Source organism: Lissotriton vulgaris, chromosome 2_1 (genome assembly GCF_964263255.1).
Source record: "Lissotriton vulgaris chromosome 2_1, aLisVul1.2, whole genome shotgun sequence".
Lineage (NCBI taxonomy): Eukaryota > Metazoa > Chordata > Amphibia > Caudata > Salamandridae > Lissotriton > Lissotriton vulgaris.
In genome coordinates this window covers 995,889,052-995,909,268 of record NC_141687.1, presented here as the reverse complement: position 1 = coordinate 995,909,268, position 20,217 = coordinate 995,889,052, and the positions used below count along the sequence as shown (strand labels likewise).

Here is a 20,217-nt window from a genome sequence, read left to right as displayed (position 1 = left end):
TGATATGCTTATTTTTTCACATTCTTACACTCAAAAAGAGATACGAAAACGTAGAATTTGAAAATATATATAAAGGGCAACATAATGGAATTAAAAACAAATCTTAGGTTCACAGCTGAACGCATAGTTTGGAGAAGAAAAACACGCCAACGTATTTATTTATTCATGCAACACACATGCTTTTACCAACTGTTATATTTGCAAATTTAAATGTTAATTTGTGTTAAAAAGTAAATTAATATATATCTAAATGTTGTCTGCTACATTAAACCAATTTACAGAGAATGTTAATAAAATGCAGCCCAACAAGAAAATGGAAATATCATATTTCATTAAATTTGAAAATATATTTGGTACCTATATAATGCAAACGTCACAGGCTGGATTTTGCAATGTCTCATGCAAGAATTTTTTTTAAATTCCAAGGCTGATGAAAAAAAAGCAAATTTGAAAAAGCACGGAATCATACTGCAATTGAACTCTGGTTTCTCTTGATTCCTGCTTTTTTGCAATATGGGTGGGAAGCAGTATGTCTAATGCTGGAAAGAAGCAATCTTGACTTCCATGGAACTAATGTCAGCCTGAGTGTTGAACCTAGCTCTCACCTGGAATGACTGATATTGTTTTCAAAGCTCGGAGAACCCTGAATGTTCTCAACGCTGAGACATTGCCCAAGTCCACAAACTCTGTCACATATCTGTAATAGGGGAGTTCACACACAAACACAATGACAGGACACAAAATACATTTGGATGTACACAAGGACCTAACACCTTACACCAATAACTACATCTTACCTGGAATTACAGAAATAGTTTTCAAAGCTCTTAATACTCTGAAAGTTCGAAGAGCTGAAACATTGCCTAGGTTTACAAATTCTGTTACATACCTGTAGAATTAAATCACAATTATTCAGAATTCTACAACGTTTAATTTATCTATGGTAGTTTATAAAGACCTCTTCTGTGATCAGCACGATTCAATCCAATAACATATTTATTGTGGTTAGAGATATGCGAAAAGTTCTGCATGGTAAGAAAGGTTAACGGATAAGGGCCAGAAGTTGCTAATTATATATTAACTTTTAAAATCAAGGAAACACTTTGTTTAAAGCATAGCCCTATTCCAGGACAGATTATCGTATTACAATCTTTCTAACTTTTTCTGGTGCCGTGAAAAATGAAAGCCTGCTTTCTATTAATCCAAAACCCAGAGCAGTGACTTAGTTATTAGCATGCTTGATTACTAATTCAGTCTATGAAAGGTGATCTATAATACCCTTTCCAACCCCTGGATAAAATACCTTCATTTTTCATTTGCCCATGATCTATCATATTCCAACTGTCAAAAGTCAGACTTGCTGGTCCCACTTACATACAGGAAACTGTGTAAATAGTCAACCTTGGCAGAGAAATCTATCCTTGAACTAACACTTCTACCTATCACAAACCATCTGCCCCCTTACCGCCCTTTTCCTCTCAAGCACAACACTGTTTCCCATGTATGCATATGCTTTGTTCCCAATCTGACCATTCCAACTTCTTGTACCTCTTAAACTGGAACCCCTCCACCTTTCAAAGTGTGAGCTACCACCATTTCAAATCTGCTTTCTATATTACCTCTTGAAGCCAGCAAGGTCTGCCGTCAATAAGGTTCCTCAAACTGCTCACCATGCAACTCCTGCCAATCTGTGCTTAATGTATGTTACTGTTTCGTATGCTACATCATGCTACATCAACACTGTCTAATTGCTGAAATCATACGAATGAATCCTTCTTTAAAGCATGCGCGTTGTTTCTGTGAGAAACATGTAAATAAAGGAATAAATATAATATTATTTTCTTAATTTCTGACTATGAGCCAAAAGACAACTGCAATAGAAAAAGATCTCTGCAAACAAATATGACCTCACTCTTAAACAGTTACACTTGAACTTTCTCTGGTGAACTCAACTTGCGTTGCTGTTCTTGCTTTTAGGTTCTAATTGCATTAACTTTATTTATACTGTTTTAATTCCCTATGCCTAACTAACATATCCTTTCATCTCTGCCATTTTGATAGAAGTTGGGGAGACTTTTGAACAGCACTTCCCTCACTCCACTTGTATCAAGCAATCTTGGTATTTTATGTGTTTGCTCAACTTGTTTGTTTACGAGTTTGCTTAACTTAACTTGGACTGCCATTTTGGATGTACTCACTATTGTGCCATTTACACCACCATCTTGTCTACTGGGCAGCCTATTATTTACTTTTCCTTGTCATGTGCAGGCCAGGCCTGAGCTACTCAAAACCAGGTGCAGTGTGGCATTGCATTGCCTAAGCAAGCACATCTGGACAAAATGTTGGTCATTCTGCTTCTAACAATGCATCTCTATATGTTAAATCTACAGTACGAGCTTACCAGAGGTGGTGAGCCTTCATAAAATAGGTGCGCTCTTAGCACAGTCAGGTACTGTGCTTCAAGACACAGCGTTCAGCATGTAAGCTGGTCGCTGTTGTTGCCTAGACTGCTCAGGTGTTTCACATGCAATCTCCACTTTTAGTCTAAACTGCCAAATGTTAACCTATGACACTCAAATCCTAATCAACCATCATTAAGACATTGGAATGTGTTATCCTTTGGCCCATGTTAGCTTGTCACGAGAAAATGGCTGGACAAAACATCTTCTGTATCAATACCAACGAAACATATAACCTTACTTTTGGAACAACGCCTTCAACAGTGAACAGTTTCAAATGGCCAGCAGACCTTTAGTCACTTGCTGCACCAATCCAAATAGCTTTACATTCTGTAAGCCTCTTGAATTCTGACCTCTCTTTCGCACCACCTGCTCCAGCAATTACTAAAAATGCCAACTGCTACCTTTATGTATGTATGTATGTATGTATTTTAAATTTATATAACGCATAAATCACCCATAGGTCTCATAGCGCTTGCAGAAAATTAGGAAGGGAAGTAGGTTAGAAAGATCGCCCTAGGTCTGAAAGAGCCATGTTTTACTGCATATTTAAAGTCTCCATTCAGTATTCTCCATCAGATCCACCTGGTTCAGCCATTTGTAAATCTACTGTTCCACTGTACTTCTCAATGGCCCACTCAAGACAGCTTCTCAACACCAAAAAGGTCAAAACAGAACTATCGGGCTTACCTTCCATCTGGAAAAAAACACAAACACGTTTCTACTTACCTACTTAAATTAAATTAGCTTACTATCGAACAGCAAACCATACGATACAATCTCTGTAACATATGTATATCTTCAAATCAAAAAGGCCCCAAGTGCCTCATACTTATTCATACCATCCGAACTCAAACCAAACCACCGTTCTTTCAAAGATACTACTCTCATCACCTTCCAATTCCAAAGAAAGACATTTGGTGGAAAACACTTCACTGCTGCAAGGACAGTTCTACCTTGACTGAATATTTTTTGATATTCACAGACTAGAGGCAATAGAACACCTGCAAAGCCACACCAGGCCAGAATTTCTGGAGTACTATTGAATCTGGCATGTGAAATTTTGAGGACTGCTTATTTTCCACGTACTGAATTATGAACAGTGTACAATTCCCTCAGTGGAAAAGCCAGACATATGTGCACATACACAATTATTTTGTTTTCTTTTTTTTCCTTCATGGGGAAAACATTTTTACTTTTGGGGAACATCTCTGCCAAATATGGGGGTGAACCCTTCCCCGTCCCATCCTGGAGGGGAGTTAATCTAGCCCTGGGCTTTTGTGCATTCCTGACTGGCATACATTAAGGCATTTTCGGCTGTGAACATCATTTTACTTCCACAAAAAGCTTTTGTGATCTGGGTCTCTTATGTATAATTAATCAATTACTTGTAGTACTGATTCTGCGGAGGAAGATGTTTAGCTGCAACAGAAAATCCACACTGGGCAAAGAATCTTTTTTAATGACCCACATTTCGCAGCTCAGGGGGTAAAAATAAATAACCTGCTTTCTCAAATATAAACAATGGACCTATGACAGAGCGTATTGCTTTTCTGTACCTCTGATCAGTTGTCCATCCCGTTGTTAGCATCCACTGAACACCAAGAGTGTCTCTTTGGTGAGTGATCCTGGTTCTAGAAAATTTACCATTTAAAAGGATATTATTAGGTATGTGCGTTTTCAGGCATTGTCCCAGTTTGGGGTTGTTTGTATTATGCTTTTAAGGACTTTAAAAAAAATGTATTCGCTGTATGAACTATTCTATCAATTGCCTCAAGTATGTAAGCACAATTAGTTTAATAACAATTTGGTTGCATTTTCTAACTTCCCCGTTGCCTTGTATAGAATATATAATGTGCAGTTATAAAAATATTAATTATGAAATATTAGATTCATTGTATCCTATGTTGAATTCATTAGGTGGCATACAAACGCATCAGTGGAACAAAGCACGTTTTGTTTTAATATTTTTTAAATAATTAGAGATATATATCTGGGTGAATGCAAGTCACATCAAGATGAGAGTGACCATTTCGAGAGGAAGAGAAAGGATCAGAATCATTTAACTCAAAAGCAAATAACAACAGATGGTTTATAAAAGACTGAGGGGCATATTCATAAGGATTTATCTCCGAATTATCCCCACTTTAACGCATCAAAAGTGGTGATAGAATTAACACCCCATTCACAAGCTACTGCAAAACTGCAGACAACACTAGTATTCCCATGATAACTGCCCCAAATTTATCTCCATGGTGGACACCACCAACTAACACTAATATGATGCAGAGTAGGCATTCCCGTGCAAAAACCACAACACCACATTCACAATGAACTGCCAGATGTGCGAAGCAAAAACAGGGGATAACCGGCGGTAGCACCAGGGATTTTACACCTGCTTTTTGCTGGTGTTAAGCAGGACAACTACCTGCAGCATGGAAGGGAACACAGCTAGGAGCCTTTTAAGATGCAGGAATTCCAGATGGACGGTATCTGCCTACTTTAGCACCACTAAAATGATAGTATTTTTGGTTAAATCAAATGGTCAGACTTTGAGGAAGCAGATTGCCATGGTCACCATGCTGCCAGTCTCACAGTGACACCTGGCTTGCAGCAGGGGCAGTGTTGGGCCAGGAGCTAAAAGTAGTGATGATGGGACTTCTCAGCCGATAACTGGCCATTCACAATGTATCGCTGGCTAACACAGGATTCTAATTCGCCATTGCGATGATTAATACGTGGGTTTTGACACCCCTTCCCTGTTACTGTCTCCATGTACAGCGGGCTTAAAAATAGCCTACTAACATTGCGATATTAATCAGGGTTAGGCAGCGTTAACTTTTCTTGCGATGACTGACAATGGCGATAGTTAGCGCCCGTCTTTGTGAATATACCCCTGAGAGTGAACCGGCCTACGCGCCTCATAGAAAGAGAGGAAAACATGGACGTATTCATAAAATCAAATATGAGAAAAGAGAAAAGACTGCACTGCCCTGACCTATTTCCACAGCAGATAGCTATCAATAACAGACAGCTAGTCTTTATAATACAGGGAAAAAAAGGAATAAGAAGAAAAAAATAGATATAAAGTATTCAAACATGTGTACACTACAGTAAACGTTCATGCTCAACTTCCAGTCTTTAAAATCTGCGCCTGTTGTTCCTCAATGTATGACATAAATGAATGTAAAGGAATAGGGTCTGCATGCGCCCTACTTCCACAGGGAAGAGTGTACAGGAAAAGTGTATAATGTACAGATTACCACGAGAAATGTGCATTTTACGTGGCACATTACAGTGGTTGTGTTTTATTTTCAGTTCTGGTAGTATTAAGGTTCCTCGTATTCGCTTTGCCGCAGCTTTGCCTCTGCTCTGATTAGGAGGAAAGCCTTTCGTTAAGACAGCAGGGGGCATGTGTGAAGTCTGCATTTCCATAAGAAATGTATCTGTTCAAGTGCTCGTATCCGCGGATGAGTGCCCTCACCACTTATTTGCATCGCATCGTATAATTAAACGGTATGATAAATTAGGGCACATTAGAACGTGGTAGCTCGAACAATGTCGGTGTCAGTGCTACGATCAATATCTGGCGGAGACAAAAGCAGTCAGGGTCGAACCACAATTATCAATGATCATTAAAACAGACCTATATTAATATGCATATACTTTTAGCCATAAACCATCACAAATGACTGAAAAGCAGAAATACAAAAAACAAAGGAGGCAGCCCCTTATTTAAGTAGACTTGCAATAGATTTCTACAAGGGATTCAGCCTTGATAGGTGGACTGGTGAAATGTTTGCTCGGAGTTTTCGCACTCCTCTGGGAGGTTCCTTGACCACCTCTCGAAGTAGACTTGACTCCTCCTCCTAAAGTCAGCACATCTGTTCGAGAGCGTTCATTTTTCATATAATCGGCCCCATGGTTGGTTGAGACCGTGACACACTCAATGACTGAGTGCACCAACATGAACATGGACTGTGGATCTAGTTACACAATCCATACCCTCTTCACAATCACTCCCAAGAGGCGAGTCCCCGGCCCTCCCTTAGAAATTTCCAACTGCGTCCATCATAACCTTCAAACACACCAGGGACAACTTGCTTGGTGCCTTAAAAGATTGCAGTTTATTATAACATAAAATGTATACATCTCGCAATCTTCATGGTCATGCATAACATTCTATTGACACAGTAACTGTATCTGCAATTATAGTTTTTTAATGCGTTTTTGTTCGTTATCTGCTCTCAGAAAGACCAATTTCTGGGGAGGGCGCCCAAATACCAGGGCCACTGTTTCAATTGTGCTAGGCTTAAACTTGCTACCGACTTGGTGGATGTCTGTCCGGACTTGCACGGGCCACAAGTGCTGTGCCGCTTGCCTTCGACCTCTTCTTGACCTGTCGTGTGGCATCCCAAGGACCCTGTGTGACCACTTCATCTATTCAGCCTGAGGCTGAGTTCCGACCTCTCGCTCCTTTGGTACACCTGCCGTGAGGCATCCCAGGGGTCCAGCAGGTGCATCCCATCTACTCTATCCATGGCTGCTGGCCACTATTGGCTCCCTCAGTGCCCCTGCCGTGAGGCATCCCAAGGACACTGTGTCAGCCTTCCATCTACCTCTAGCAATTTATCTCCTTTTTCTATCTTTCTAGGGTTTCTTCTGTCACGCTACCTACGGTTCTCATCTGTTCTACGAACCCCATAATATTGAGCAGGAACATATCCACCCCTACTCCTGTCAAGTGCACACCGTCCTCCAAGTGGTAGCCTGACGATCTCAGTTTTATGAAGCTGTGTCTTACGAATCCCCAACCGCTGGCCTTTGATTGGTGATATTCGATTTGATTCTGGATTTTTCCACCACCCCCAGGTCTATGGCCCCCTCCAGGTTCTCTGCACTATTGTTTCTGAGAAGATTATTTCAGCCAGGCACACCAGTCTCGCCACAGCAGATAGGCCCTAACGCATCCTTTCTAGCAGGCCACTTCTTCCCAGTGCAGCCAGGTAGTTGCCTCCCAGGTGGAGTACCACCGCGTCCAGTCTGACGCCTTTCCCCATTGCTTCCTGCACCACTGGGAGCAATTGGACCGACTTCATTCCTGCTTGACCCATCCAAACTATGTCTGTGTCCCACAGCCAAATTTCACAGAATTTGCGTCTGGCTGTTGCCCACTGCTGCACTCATGGTAAGTAGGAATGCCCCACGATCCCTACCGTCCTGCGCCGCTTGGTTGGACCAAGACAGGGAGGGTGAGGGGGGAGGAGAAACCGGACTCAGTACAATGTGGGGCGTATATAACATTTAAAAGTGCTGGATGCCCAGCGCCCAATCCCCTTGGCGGCGGCCCCAATCCTGAATGAATGGGACCTGAACGCACTAGCCGGAAGCCCCACTGCCTCCAGGCACTTTTCATTGCTGCTATGAATTTGAAATGACTATGGAATGTCCCATCCTTATGTCTGAATAGCGACCCATTCTTGGGTTCTTCGGTTGCCATGTATCTCCGAACTAGGTACACAGGGCAACAGGATTCCTCCTTAATGTAATTTATTCAGGTCCGCCTTCCCTTGCCTGCTTGTTCAGTCTTTGACCGCCGCAGCAGGGCATACATATGTCCCCTCGTGAGTTCATTGTCGGTCCCAAGCATGCACGCCCTCACCCACCGCTGGGACCACCAGCTCGCTGACTCTGTATGCCCCAAAAAACGCCAGCGCAAATGCTGCCTGGAAGAGTATGGCTCCCCTCTCTGAGGTGCATATCCCCCCAAGGGCTCCTAACATATGCCGTAGTATACTGAAGTGAATAGGCCTCCTCGTGTCTTTCCTTGCTTGTTGCATTCTACCCCAGCCCTTAAATGCCAGTCTTCATTGGAAACCCCTAGCTGGGTCCTCTCCTGCCGCCATCTTTGTGTAGTAGGCTTTGGCACTCAAGTGGGCCTGTGCCCAGGATTTCGTCTTTCCCGATAAGAATACCCATTCTATGAAGTTCAGGACCTCGCTTTGCCCTGCCGGCTGGCCCCTTGCTAGCTATGTCACAGCAGTAAATGTTGCAGAGCACTTACGGTAGCATTGCATTGTTTTTGGGGCCAGTGGTTTGTCCAGCATCTCCTCTAACCCAGATCCACCCACGCCCATTCATCTTCTGGCACCGGGGTCATCCCTTGGTCTGAGTCCGGGGCAAGTTCTCTGAATCTTGCCCACTGAAAATGAGAAATGGCATCCGCAATTGAGTTGTCTTCTCCTGGGACGTGTCATGCCCTAAGTGCAATGTTTAAGTGCAATGTTTGCCCTCAGCTGGAAGTCGACTAGCCTGCAGAGCAAGCTGACCACCGCCGCACATTTTGCAGCTCCAGTATTGACCACCTGCACTACTGCTTGGTTGTCAGATCATAGTGCCTGTTCGCCAGTCGTTCTGCCCAAATATGAAATGCCTCCATGATGGGGAACAACTCCAACAGTGAGTTGTTTGCCGTGCTCTCTGCCTGTCTCCAGTCCTCAGACCATGCCCCCGCTGTCCATGCCGTCCCTGGGATGGTCCAGATTGCAGAAGCCCCCTGCTGAGTCTGTGTAAAGCTCGAGCTGGTTCGCCTGCACCCCTGGCTCACGCAACATCAGCGTGCCATTGAAATTAGACAGGAAGGATTCCCACTGCCCCAGGTCCTCTTTCACCCCCTGCGTTAGATGGACCCTGTGGTGCCTCTGCATCATGGCCTTGGTTAACCAAGCCAGTCTTCTCGCAAAAGTTACCCCGCCGCAATCAGCCTTGTGGCGAAATTAAATTTACCCAGCAGCTGCTGCACTTCCTCTAGCGTAGCCTTCTTCTGTTGCCTCAAGTTACCAATGATCTCCTTTAGCTCTGCTACCTTATTGGGCAGCAATCTGCATATCTCAGCCAGCGACTCTAGCTCTATCTTGAAGAAGGACAAATGTGTGGTCCGGCCCTCTGTCTTGTCTTGAGCTGGGGGGATTTCCAGTTCCCGGGCCAGTTCTATGAAGCTTTGCAGGAGGTTGGCGTAATTCCCTGAGCCTTCCATGCGACATACAAGGTCACTTTTAAATACAGTTATGAATTTGCTGACCTTGTGGAACTTGAAAGTCCTGAGATTCCTTTTTTCACAGTGACATGGGCCGATGCTGCTTCTGACCCAGATTTTAAACCAGCTATCCTTGAAGGCTACAATGTAATAAGAGCCGATAGACTAAATAAGCCAGGAGGAGGGACTGCAAATATATATCGCAATCATTTTAAGGTTAAATTTAAGTCCCTCTTGTCTGTGAACATTTAAGCCCTCATGTTTAATCTAAAAATAAATGGTACCTTTACTTTTAATGGCCTCATGGTCTACCGCCCACTAAGCCCAAGGCAACATTTCACACAATCTCTATTGGAGAGCATGAAATCATGCAAAGATTTCCACACTTTTTGTGGATTTGCTTCCATTTAGAGCAATCAGAGGAAAAGGCCATAGAATATTTAATCAATACCTTGCAAATCTTTGATCTGATGCAATTAGTGGAATTACCAACCCACCAGGTGAATCACATGTTTGATGGTGTTTTTACCAAAACTCTAACCCAGGGATCTCCAACCTTTTCTGTATTGAGAGCTACTTATAATCAATAAAACACACTGACAGCTACTAATATTATTAGTGCAATATAAATTCAATTTCTTTATACGTATATTAATGAAACCAAGCACAATCTTTCTAATTTAATAAGCTGGGCTCCACACAGGTGAGCTACTAAGAGTTATCTCAAGAGCTACAGTAGCTCACGAGCTACTGGTTGGAGACCCCTGCTCTAACCTAATGGTCGAGAAGGCTGTGCTTCTAGCCTGGACTGGCCATAGGGTCATTATTTTTTAAGTTAAAATCCCAATAAAGAACTCCTCAATTTCTAAGGCAACTACAGTGCTAAAATATCGTCCCTGGAAAAATACTAATAATATGGAACTAAACAACCTGCTGAGGGAGTCCCATAATACAAATGAAAGAGACATTTATCAAGCATTAGCCAACTTTGCCAACTGCATTGACACAGCAGTCACCGAGTTAGCTTCCCTAAAGATTAGGCCAAACCATATATATGTGCCCTCCGCTCCTTGGTACTCACAGGAACCTAGAGAGTTCAAACAGAAGAGTGGACACCAGGAGCAACTTTGGAGACTAAACTATAGCCCTGACGAAACAATGAAGTATAAAGTCTTGATTAGGAAATATAAAAGACAAATAAGTGTTGCCAAGACCACTTTTTTATACAGAAAAAAATAACACTGCCAAAGTTTCCAATAAAGAACGTTTTTAACAAACTTAAAACAAATTCCAACTTTAACAATAAACACATCATTACCCCAGACCAATTATGGAGTAATAAATTAGATCAATCAATCAATGAGGAGGGACTAGGGATTAGAAGGTCTGTTTCATTCCCCAGGGAAAGTACGAGGTTTATCAAAAAGGAAACAGACACTTGTAACACTAGGCCATTGGTCATATAAATTTAGAGTAACCTCAAAAACCCTATGCACATGTGAATATTGCGGTATATATGGTTCGTCCGCCCCGCATATGGGTTGTTGGCCGTTATCATTGGTTACTCTAAGTTAGTGATGTTGCCAGCCTCAACCTGAGGCACCTCTGGCATATAGTGCAGTGTCCAGAGAAGCAGAAAAAAGTGGTGTGTCAAAAAAAGAGTTTAGAAATAAGGAAAAAAGGTTTAAAAAAACTGAAGAATCACCCTGAGTAATTTTATTTAATGGTGTGATTTCCAGGTTGTTAAAAAGATCTGTTACTACTAGATTGATCGAGTAACTAGATCATAGTAGTTGAAAAACACTTATTACACAAACGTCGACATGTTTCTGCTCTGTCGGCCCACAGGGGTCTATAGAGCATTCGTCAGGACTAACAGTAAAAATAGACAAACAATGTTCGGATTACTCACACCTTTTGTGTAGTATTGCGTTAATAACCTGTATACTTTGCAGGGTATTGACTCCTCCGTTTTCTGAAAAGAAATAGGAAGAGAACATCGAAAAAGACACACTCTTTTATACACAATCCTAATTTAGGCTAGTACAAAGGGTAGAATAACATTATTATTCATTCATTACTAAAATCAGGAATATTCATCTCTAAAGTGGGGAGGGTTTGGGAAATGGTTAGAGCTTATCGCGCTGTGGACAGGGAAATGCTCACACATTACAAGCACCTTCAGCAAGGGTGAATTGCAACTAGCACGCGCTGGCCTCTTGTCTAGCAAGCAAAGCGGGTCAGTTATTTTATAGAAATGCAGCCTATAGAGCGCGTGGGGAAGCAACTCGTAGAAAGGAACCTATTAGGTAAGATGGGCGAGTTGTATTAAACGCAGCGCATTCGCGTACCTTGTAAACAGAGAGTACTTGCTTGCGTCGGGGGGCCCTCAGGACTCAGAGCTGTGTTTAAAAATATCGGGTTAATGAATATTCTTTGTGGTCACCTTACCGAGATTCAGTAGGAAATGCTGCACGACTCCGCCATTACCCGCGTGTGCTAGTGATCACGTCTAGTGCTGACTCTGCCCCCGGAAGTTAGTGAATCCGGCTGGGCAGGCGTTTTAAAGGGCAGGCACTTTCTGCTCACGTGTTAGCGAGCGTATCTAGATGGATTGTTTTTTATAAACAAAACTTTATTGCTCGCATCAAGAAGAAATGGGAATTTGGCGAGTGTTGTTATGAAACAGGCAGTCTCTTGTATTTTAGATGGTACAGGCACTCTGGGCTCACGTGTTTAGCTAGCGTATCTAGGTAGATTGTATTTCATAAACAAAACTTTATTGCTCGCATCAAGGAAAGATGGAATTTTGGCGAGTGTTGTTATTTGAATGTGGTTTTTTTGAACTAGGCAGTCTCTTGTATTGTAGATGGTACATCGCCTAGAGATTCAGTACAATGGAATTGATGATCCATCATTTAGAAAATTGGTGCCACGGAATGGAATCATTGAGGCCATTTTCATAAGTTCTGAGGCGTTCCACCCACCTCTGTTCTTTTTCGAATAAAGTTCTTTCACATCTCTGGGATTTGTCGGTTAACATTTCAATTACTGACCAGTGGATGTCATCGCAGGAATGGCCTGCTTGCACAAAATGGGTACACAATTTTGTGGTATTCTTTTTTAATCTTATATTACTGCGATGTTCGCCAATCCTTGTTTTTATTTTTCGACATGTCATCCCGATGTAACGTTTTCCGCAGGGGCAAGTCACTGTGTAGATGACATGGGTCGAATTACAATTCGTGTGTTGACGTTGTTGCCAAACAAAGGTGTCAGAAAGCTGTAATGTTTTTGTAGCAGTTGTGGTTTTGCATGCTACGCATGACCCACACGGATAGTGTCCAGTTACTGGTGACATAGTTATATCCCTGGGCAGACTCACTTGTAGTTTTTTTGGTGGCGGTCGAGTATGTACCAAGACATCCTTGATATTTTTAGATCTCCTATTGGCAAACCTTGGTCTGGGCCAATTGAATTGTCCGGTGTGAAGGATATGCCAGTTCTTATTAACTAGTTTCTTTACTGCGTAAGATGCCTGGCTAAATGTTGTCACACAGGTGGTTAGATCAGGTGTTATTTCTTTCTCAAATGTTTGTAGGAGGCATTCTCTCGGTTGATTTGTAGCTCTTTTTTTGCAGAGTTTGATTGTTTTCTCTGTATAGTTTCTTTGTCTCAGTCTGTCACATAATTCATTGGCTTGTAGTCTATAATCTGAGTTGTTACTGCAGTTCCTCTTCAAACGTAGAAACTGGCTGTAGGGAAGGTTGTCCCTCAATGGTTTGGGATGAAAGCTTTCATAGGACAGAATGCTGATTCCATTCCGTGGCACCAATTTTCTAAATGATGGATCATCAATTCCATTGTACTGAATCTCTAGGCGATGTACCATCTACAATACAAGAGACTGCCTAGTTCAAAAAAACCACATTCAAATAACAACACTCGCCAAAATTCCATCTTTCCTTGATGCGAGCAATAAAGTTTTGTTTATGAAATACAATCTACCTAGATACGCTAGCTAAACACGTGAGCCCAGAGTGCCTGTACCATCTAAAATACAAGAGACTGCCTGTTTCATAACAACACTCGCCAAATTCCCATTTCTTCTTGATGCGAGCAATAAAGTTTTGTTTATAAAAAACAATCCATCTAGATACGCTCACTAACACGTGAGCAGAAAGTGCCTGCCCTTTAAAACGCCTGCCCAGCCGGATTCACTAACTTCCGGGGGCAGAGTCAGCACTAGACGTGATCACTAGCACACGCGGGTAATGGCGGAGTCGTGCAGCATTTCCTACTGAATCTCGGTAAGGTGACCACAAAGAATATTCATTAACCCGATATTTTTAAACACAGCTCTGAGTCCTGAGGGCCCCCCGACGCAAGCAAGTACTCTCTGTTTACAAGGTACGCGAATGCGCTGCGTTTAATACAACTCGCCCATCTTACCTAATAGGTTCCTTTCTACGAGTTGCTTCCCCACGCGCTCTATAGGCTGCATTTCTATAAAATAACTGACCCGCTTTGCTTGCTAGACAAGAGGCCAGCGCGTGCTAGTTGCAATTCACCCTTGCTGAAGGTGCTTGTAATGTGTGAGCATTTCCCTGTCCACAGCGCGATAAGCTCTAACCATTTCCCAAACCCTCCCCACTTTAGAGATGAATATTCCTGATTTTAGTAATGAATGAATAATAATGTTATTCTACCCTTTGTACTAGCCTAAATTAGGATTGTGTATAAAAGAGTGTGTCTTTTTCGATGTTCTCTTCCTATTTCTTTTCAGAAAACGGAGGAGTCAATACCCTGCAAAGTATACAGGTTATTAACGCAATACTACACAAAAGGTGTGAGTAATCCGAACATTGTTTGTCTATTTTTACTGTTAGTCCTGACGAATGCTCTATAGACCCCTGTGGGCCGACAGAGCAGAAACATGTCGACGTTTGTGTAATAAGTGTTTTTCAACTACTATGATCTAGTTACTCGATCAATCTAGTAGTAACAGATCTTTTTAACAACCTGGAAATCACACCATTAAATAAAATTACTCAGGGTGATTCTTCAGTTTTTTTAAACCTTTTTTCCTTATTTCTAAACTCTTTTTTTGACACACCACTTTTTTCTGCTTCTCTGGACACTGCACTATATGCCAGAGGTGCCTCAGGTTGAGGCTGGCAACATCACTAACTTAGAGTAACCAATGATAACGGCCAACAACCCATATGCGGGGCGGACGAACCATATATACCGCAATATTCACATGTGCATAGGGTTTTTGAGGTTACTCTAAATTTATATGACCAATGGCCTAGTGTTACAAGTGTCTGTTTCCTTTTTGATAAACCTCGTAATAAATTAGATGACTTCTCTCTAACCAAATGTAATAACATTTTCTGACATATGACGGGAGAAGTAAAATTAAATAAAAAAATAACTAAAACCACTTACCTTGCGCTCCCCGCATTGCCGACTCATAGGCTAATCCAAGCATTCCAGTCATGTCTTTTTTTATTAATTTAATTTGTCACCCTAAGTGAGACGGGTATGCCTACATGTAAGTCCCATGCACATTGTGTCAATGGAACCAAGCTGTACCAGACTGATGACCCAATAATGAGGGTGAAAATGGACCTGGGCTGCTTGTGTTTAGGTTCAGGGAAGACCTGGTTTGGCAGTTTGGGCAGGACTGTTCCCCTTGGAGCATGGTCAAGACTGATTTGTTTATATCTGGGCCAAACTGAAGTGGCATGGTGTGCAAAATATTGATGGACTGGGATGCAGTCTGAGTATTTACCAGTGACTTAGATTACTTCAAGCATTCCATCCATCACTTTTTTGAATACTTTAGTGTGTTGCCCTAAGTGGGACGGGTATGCCCATATGTGGGTCACCTGCACGCTGTGTCAATAAAACCAAGGTGTACCGGGCTGATGGGCCCATATCAAGGGTGAAACCGGTCTTGGGTTACTTGCGTGCCTTTTTAGGGAGGACTTGGCTTGGCAGGGCTGGCCTTTTCCCACTGAAACAGGGTTAAGAGTAATTTGCATATAGCCGGGTCCCACCTGAGGTGGCATGGTGTGCAAAATAAAGATGGACTGGGATGCGGCCCACTGTTCCTACTGGAGTAGGGTCAAGACCGATTTGCATATAGCCGCGTCTGAACTGATTTGGCATGTAAATGTAAATGTAAATGTGGCGTATTTGTATAGCGCGAACAGTGACCCGGAGGCATCCCGGCGCTTGTACTCCTACCACAAGGGAACCCCTCCTGGCTTTTCCTTGTGGGGAGTCCACTCCTGGGCATCCCATGGTGAAACCAGGCATCCCTTGTGTATCAGGGGGCCTTTGTGGAGACTAAGCAAGCTATTGCCCAGAGTTGCAGCGTGGGACCCATGCTTAGAATCGGCACTGAGGCGAGAATATCCGGTCAGAGGAATTTAAGCCCGAAACCCGCCGAGGCGGGAATCGAACCCTGGTCCCTGGCCAGCGTTCTGCATCAAGGTCTGCCGCTCTAAGCATTGAGCCACACTTCTCCACATGGTGTGCAAGATAATGATGGACTGAGATGCGGCCCAAGTAATTACCAGTGGCTGAGATTAATTCAAGCATTCCATCCATCACATTTTTTTATACTTTAGTGTGTCATCCTACGTGGGATGGGTATGCCCAGACATGGATCATCTCCACACTGTGTCAATGGAACCAAGCTGTACCCGTCTGATGAGCAGTTCAGGGAGGACCTGGGATGGCAGGACTGGACTGTTCCCACTGGAACAGGGTCAAGGCCGATTTGCATATAGCTTGGCCTCACCTGAGGTGGCATGATGTGCAACTTAATATGGACTGGGATGTGCCCATGTGATTACCAGTGGCTGAGACTAATTCAAGTATTCCATCACTTTTTTGTATACATTCTTTTTAGGAAGTTTGAATGTTCTTGTCCTAACCATTTGGTGCATGCAGCCTATGTCCTGGGTCACATGCCTTAAGTGCAGTTGGCAGTTGGCCTTTGTGTTCTCCTCCCAGACAAAGGGGGACTGGGTGTTGTCAGGATGCGCCACCATGACAAGATGGGTGGGGGCGGAGCTGTCACCTATCACACTTGCACTCCAATAGGGGTCCCTCCTCTACTCACAAAGAACTTCACACTAGCCTTTTGTCAACCCAGACATCTTGGGGCCTGGGCAGGGGAAGGCAGGAAATTACAGAACTAGATGTAAAGGGAAGTCTGGAATTTTCTCCCACTTCAAAGCTGGACCTAGGTATAAATATTGGACTTTGAGGCCCACTCTCCAGAATACTCTTGTGCCTCCGGCCTCTACAAGAAGACGGACTGCTCAGCTGCCCAAATACTGGTTTGCTGCCGGAGGCCTCACTTGCTGCTTTAAACAAGGACTACCAGAGTGCCTCCAAGGGTCATTCGGCTGGCTTATGTTCTGATCTTGAGGGACCCAACAGGCCCCTGACAGGTGACTTCTTGGGAACCAAAGCATAGCGACTAATCTTGATGCAAGTACTCGCATCATCATCTTGAGGCTGGTGTCTTCATCAAAACCCATGCAGTGTGCCGCACCTTGCCATGGACCTCTCATTCCATCTCCTGATCTGCAGCCTCACCAGCACTGACCCACTACAACACATCTCAAAGCAAATCTCCACTACTCAGCCCCAGACAGTGGCTTCATTGACCTGATACAGGGCAACACATCTCTACACCAGGAACGCAGCTTCTTTTCAGCTACTTCGATAGCACTGACCCAGCGTGACGCATCTCGATGCAGGACCATGCATCGCAGCTCCTTGTTGAAGGCGCCTCGACGCAGCATGGGGCAGACTGATGAAAATTTTGTATCTTTATTCCAAGGACATATGGTACTATCTCAGTGTGTCACACTTGGTCATGTGCCCAGCCTGCGCTCCATCATGGTTAGCTTGAACTTGTGACTTTGTATTGGTCCAGGGAGACCAAATATCACCCAGCGCTGTTTTCTCTAAATTCTTTGAAATCAAATATCTCTGAGTCTATTGATTTAATTTTTGTTGTTTTGGTCTCCGTATATTTAGTAACTTTTTATTCAATTTTTCTAAATGGGCATGAGATTTTTCACTTTATTACTGTTTGTGTGCTGCATACATATTTTACACGTTGCCTATAAGTTGAGCATGAAGGCTTTCGTGCCAAGCTGCTGGAGGTTAAGTACAGGCTAATTTAGTGTCTTAAAGTTCAATATGACAAGGATTGTGGTTGTTGCTTGAGTAGGGTTTAACCCCCTCAAACAGAAACCCAATTTCTCGGACCTCCATTATCCTATGTGGCACTTTTACATTTCAGATGATGTGGAGCTATAAACTATTCTCCTCTAAATACGTTCTACATCTTTTTGGGGGATCCAGCCCTTACTATACCATGGCCATCACCTCTGAGATAAAAAATAAAAAAATTAAGTCATGTGTAAATGACTGCACCAGTGAATGTAGTTGTGTATGTGCACATTGTTTCATTCGTGTTACTGCTATCTGGTGCTTTGTGGGTACGTCAGTGCATTGCATAGACGGTAGAGGAGCTGGATACTTGCAGATCCAGAGGAAAAGAAAACGCAATTATCTTTGTATTGTGATGTTTAATACCTTTTTCAACACTATAAGTCTACTGCCAATCAGAAGTTATGTTGAATTAGAATTTCTACACTCAAACGAAAAAAATAATGCTAGATATTCTGCATGTTTACAGAGCATGATTTATTTACAACTAATTGATGTAATGGATCTGCTCCTATTAATTTTGGTACAAAGGCTCTTTGAATTGAAAATCACTGAGGATGTAATCCAACAATGCCAGCATTTCTGGCCCAACAGGTCTTTCACAGCAAGTGTATCACCAATGTACTTCGCCCTTGATAGCAACACATGTAAGCCCATAAGGGAGTCATGTTTTGGTATGAAACATTTACTATATAGGGACTTTGGATTTAATTTCATGAGTAAAATAGAGCAGCAGCCTAGCATCTCCTGACCATGGAATGAGGGACCATTCTGACTGAAGAATACCCAGAAAGATATGCAATGAAAACAACAGATCTGTCTACCTAACTGAATGCGAAGGATAAAGGCGTCCCAAAGACTTTACTGCAGAGTCACCTAACCATTGGCTTCAGCTTTGCTAATACATAATATTCAAAACTCTCATCATCCAGAGCGCGTCGCATTCTAGCATAGCATAGGGCAACCTAGATGCACACCCAGGATGGCTAACAATCCAACTCCAGAAAGTAACTAAAAGTAGAATTATAGATCATCGAGAAATACCATATTCCAGTGTTACCTAATCCCACCAAAATGTTGCTTAATTTGCTGAAGGCGTGCCTAAAATATTCAGTGGGGGCCGGTGCAATTAAGGACGGCGGGGTGGGGCGGGACGGCTTGCGACGGGGGGAAGTCGACAAATGACGGAATGGATCAATTTAAATAAATAAAAGCTATTCTGTCGTTTGTCGACTTCCCCCTGCACCGTCCCGCCCCACCGCGCTTACCCGCACTGGTCGCGAATGGCAATATTCGAACTTGAATCCCTTGGCGCTATTTAAGAGAGGCATTGCGGATTGCTGCCAGGGCCGGCCTTAGGCATGTGCAAGCTGTGCATCTGCACAGGGCTTGCTGCAAAACATGGACTATTATGGAACTAATTGCAAACGGGCTAAGTGCAAGTGAATGGAATAGCGTTTCTGACCTTCTCTCCTTTTTCTCCATTATGCAATAGAAAAAACTTGATACAGCAGAAAGGTCAATCTTATTGGTGAGAACATTGCCCAATGAAAGCAGACGTTTTCGCACACCTCTAACCAGGGACACACCGTTCACTGCAATCTTTCTTACATTACTGAAATGCTTAAAACTGTAATTGTAATTCAAATAAATAAGAACATCGTATACTTCATCTTTTTGTAATGCCCGATTAGCCCTGACTACTTTAGGAACCTTGCGCATCAATTCAAAAGAAAGGGATTTTATTTAAAAAGAAAAAAGATATCAGAGAATGAAATTAGCTCCTTCGGCATTAATCGTAATAACGGACGGGCAAACCATGCTGGAGTTACAGAATATTTCCTCTTAAAAGTGCGAAAAAGAGAAAGCATTAAACGTGCACTAGGGTTAAGCATCAACATTAATTTGTAGGCAAATGGAATGTATAAACTCAGGCACATCAATATATAATATTTGCTGATGCTAATTTCATGCCCAAAGATGGTTGCGACAAGCAAAAGCTGGAATACTTACGCCATCACGATGACACTGAAATCAAGCCAGTTCCATGGGTCTCTTAGAAATGTAAATTTTTCTAAGCAGAAGCCTCTTGCAAGGATTTTAATTAGAGATTCAAATGTATATATTCCAGTGAACGTGTACCTTGGGAAAATATTCATGTAAGAGTTAAGTAAGTCTGGTATAAGTTCACATCATACCAACATTAAGAGCATTCAAAGTTATGCTAAATTCACAATTTTCAACCCTGACAAAGCTTGCAAGGTGTCCTGGATCTCCTTTTGCTCGCAAACATGTTTTATCGCAAACATCATGGTATAGAGAAACAAAATGACACTTCAATCGAATCCAGCAAAACGGCAAAGCTTCTATAGATTTGTTTCACTTCAAGTTTACCTTTTGCAAAGCTTTTCTATCCACAAAGGTATTACAGTGGAAGAACAGCAAGGGCCTGATTTT

At 42.6% G+C, this 20,217-nt stretch overlaps 1 protein-coding gene across 2 annotated transcripts in view; it reads right to left on the bottom strand.

The window, feature by feature from the left end:
- LOC147731524 (sodium channel protein type 2 subunit alpha-like) overlaps nt 1-20,217 on the bottom strand; it is a 662,760-nt gene that overhangs the window by 359,006 nt on the left and 283,537 nt on the right. For both annotated transcript variants that reach the window (XM_086956588.1, XM_086956587.1), the window contains 2 exons: nt 19,774-19,902; nt 798-889 (listed from right to left, as the gene is read on the bottom strand). In XM_086956588.1, the coding sequence (XP_086812714.1) occupies nt 798-889; nt 19,774-19,902 (221 nt within the window). The remainder of the gene's footprint in view (nt 1-797; nt 890-19,773; nt 19,903-20,217) is intronic.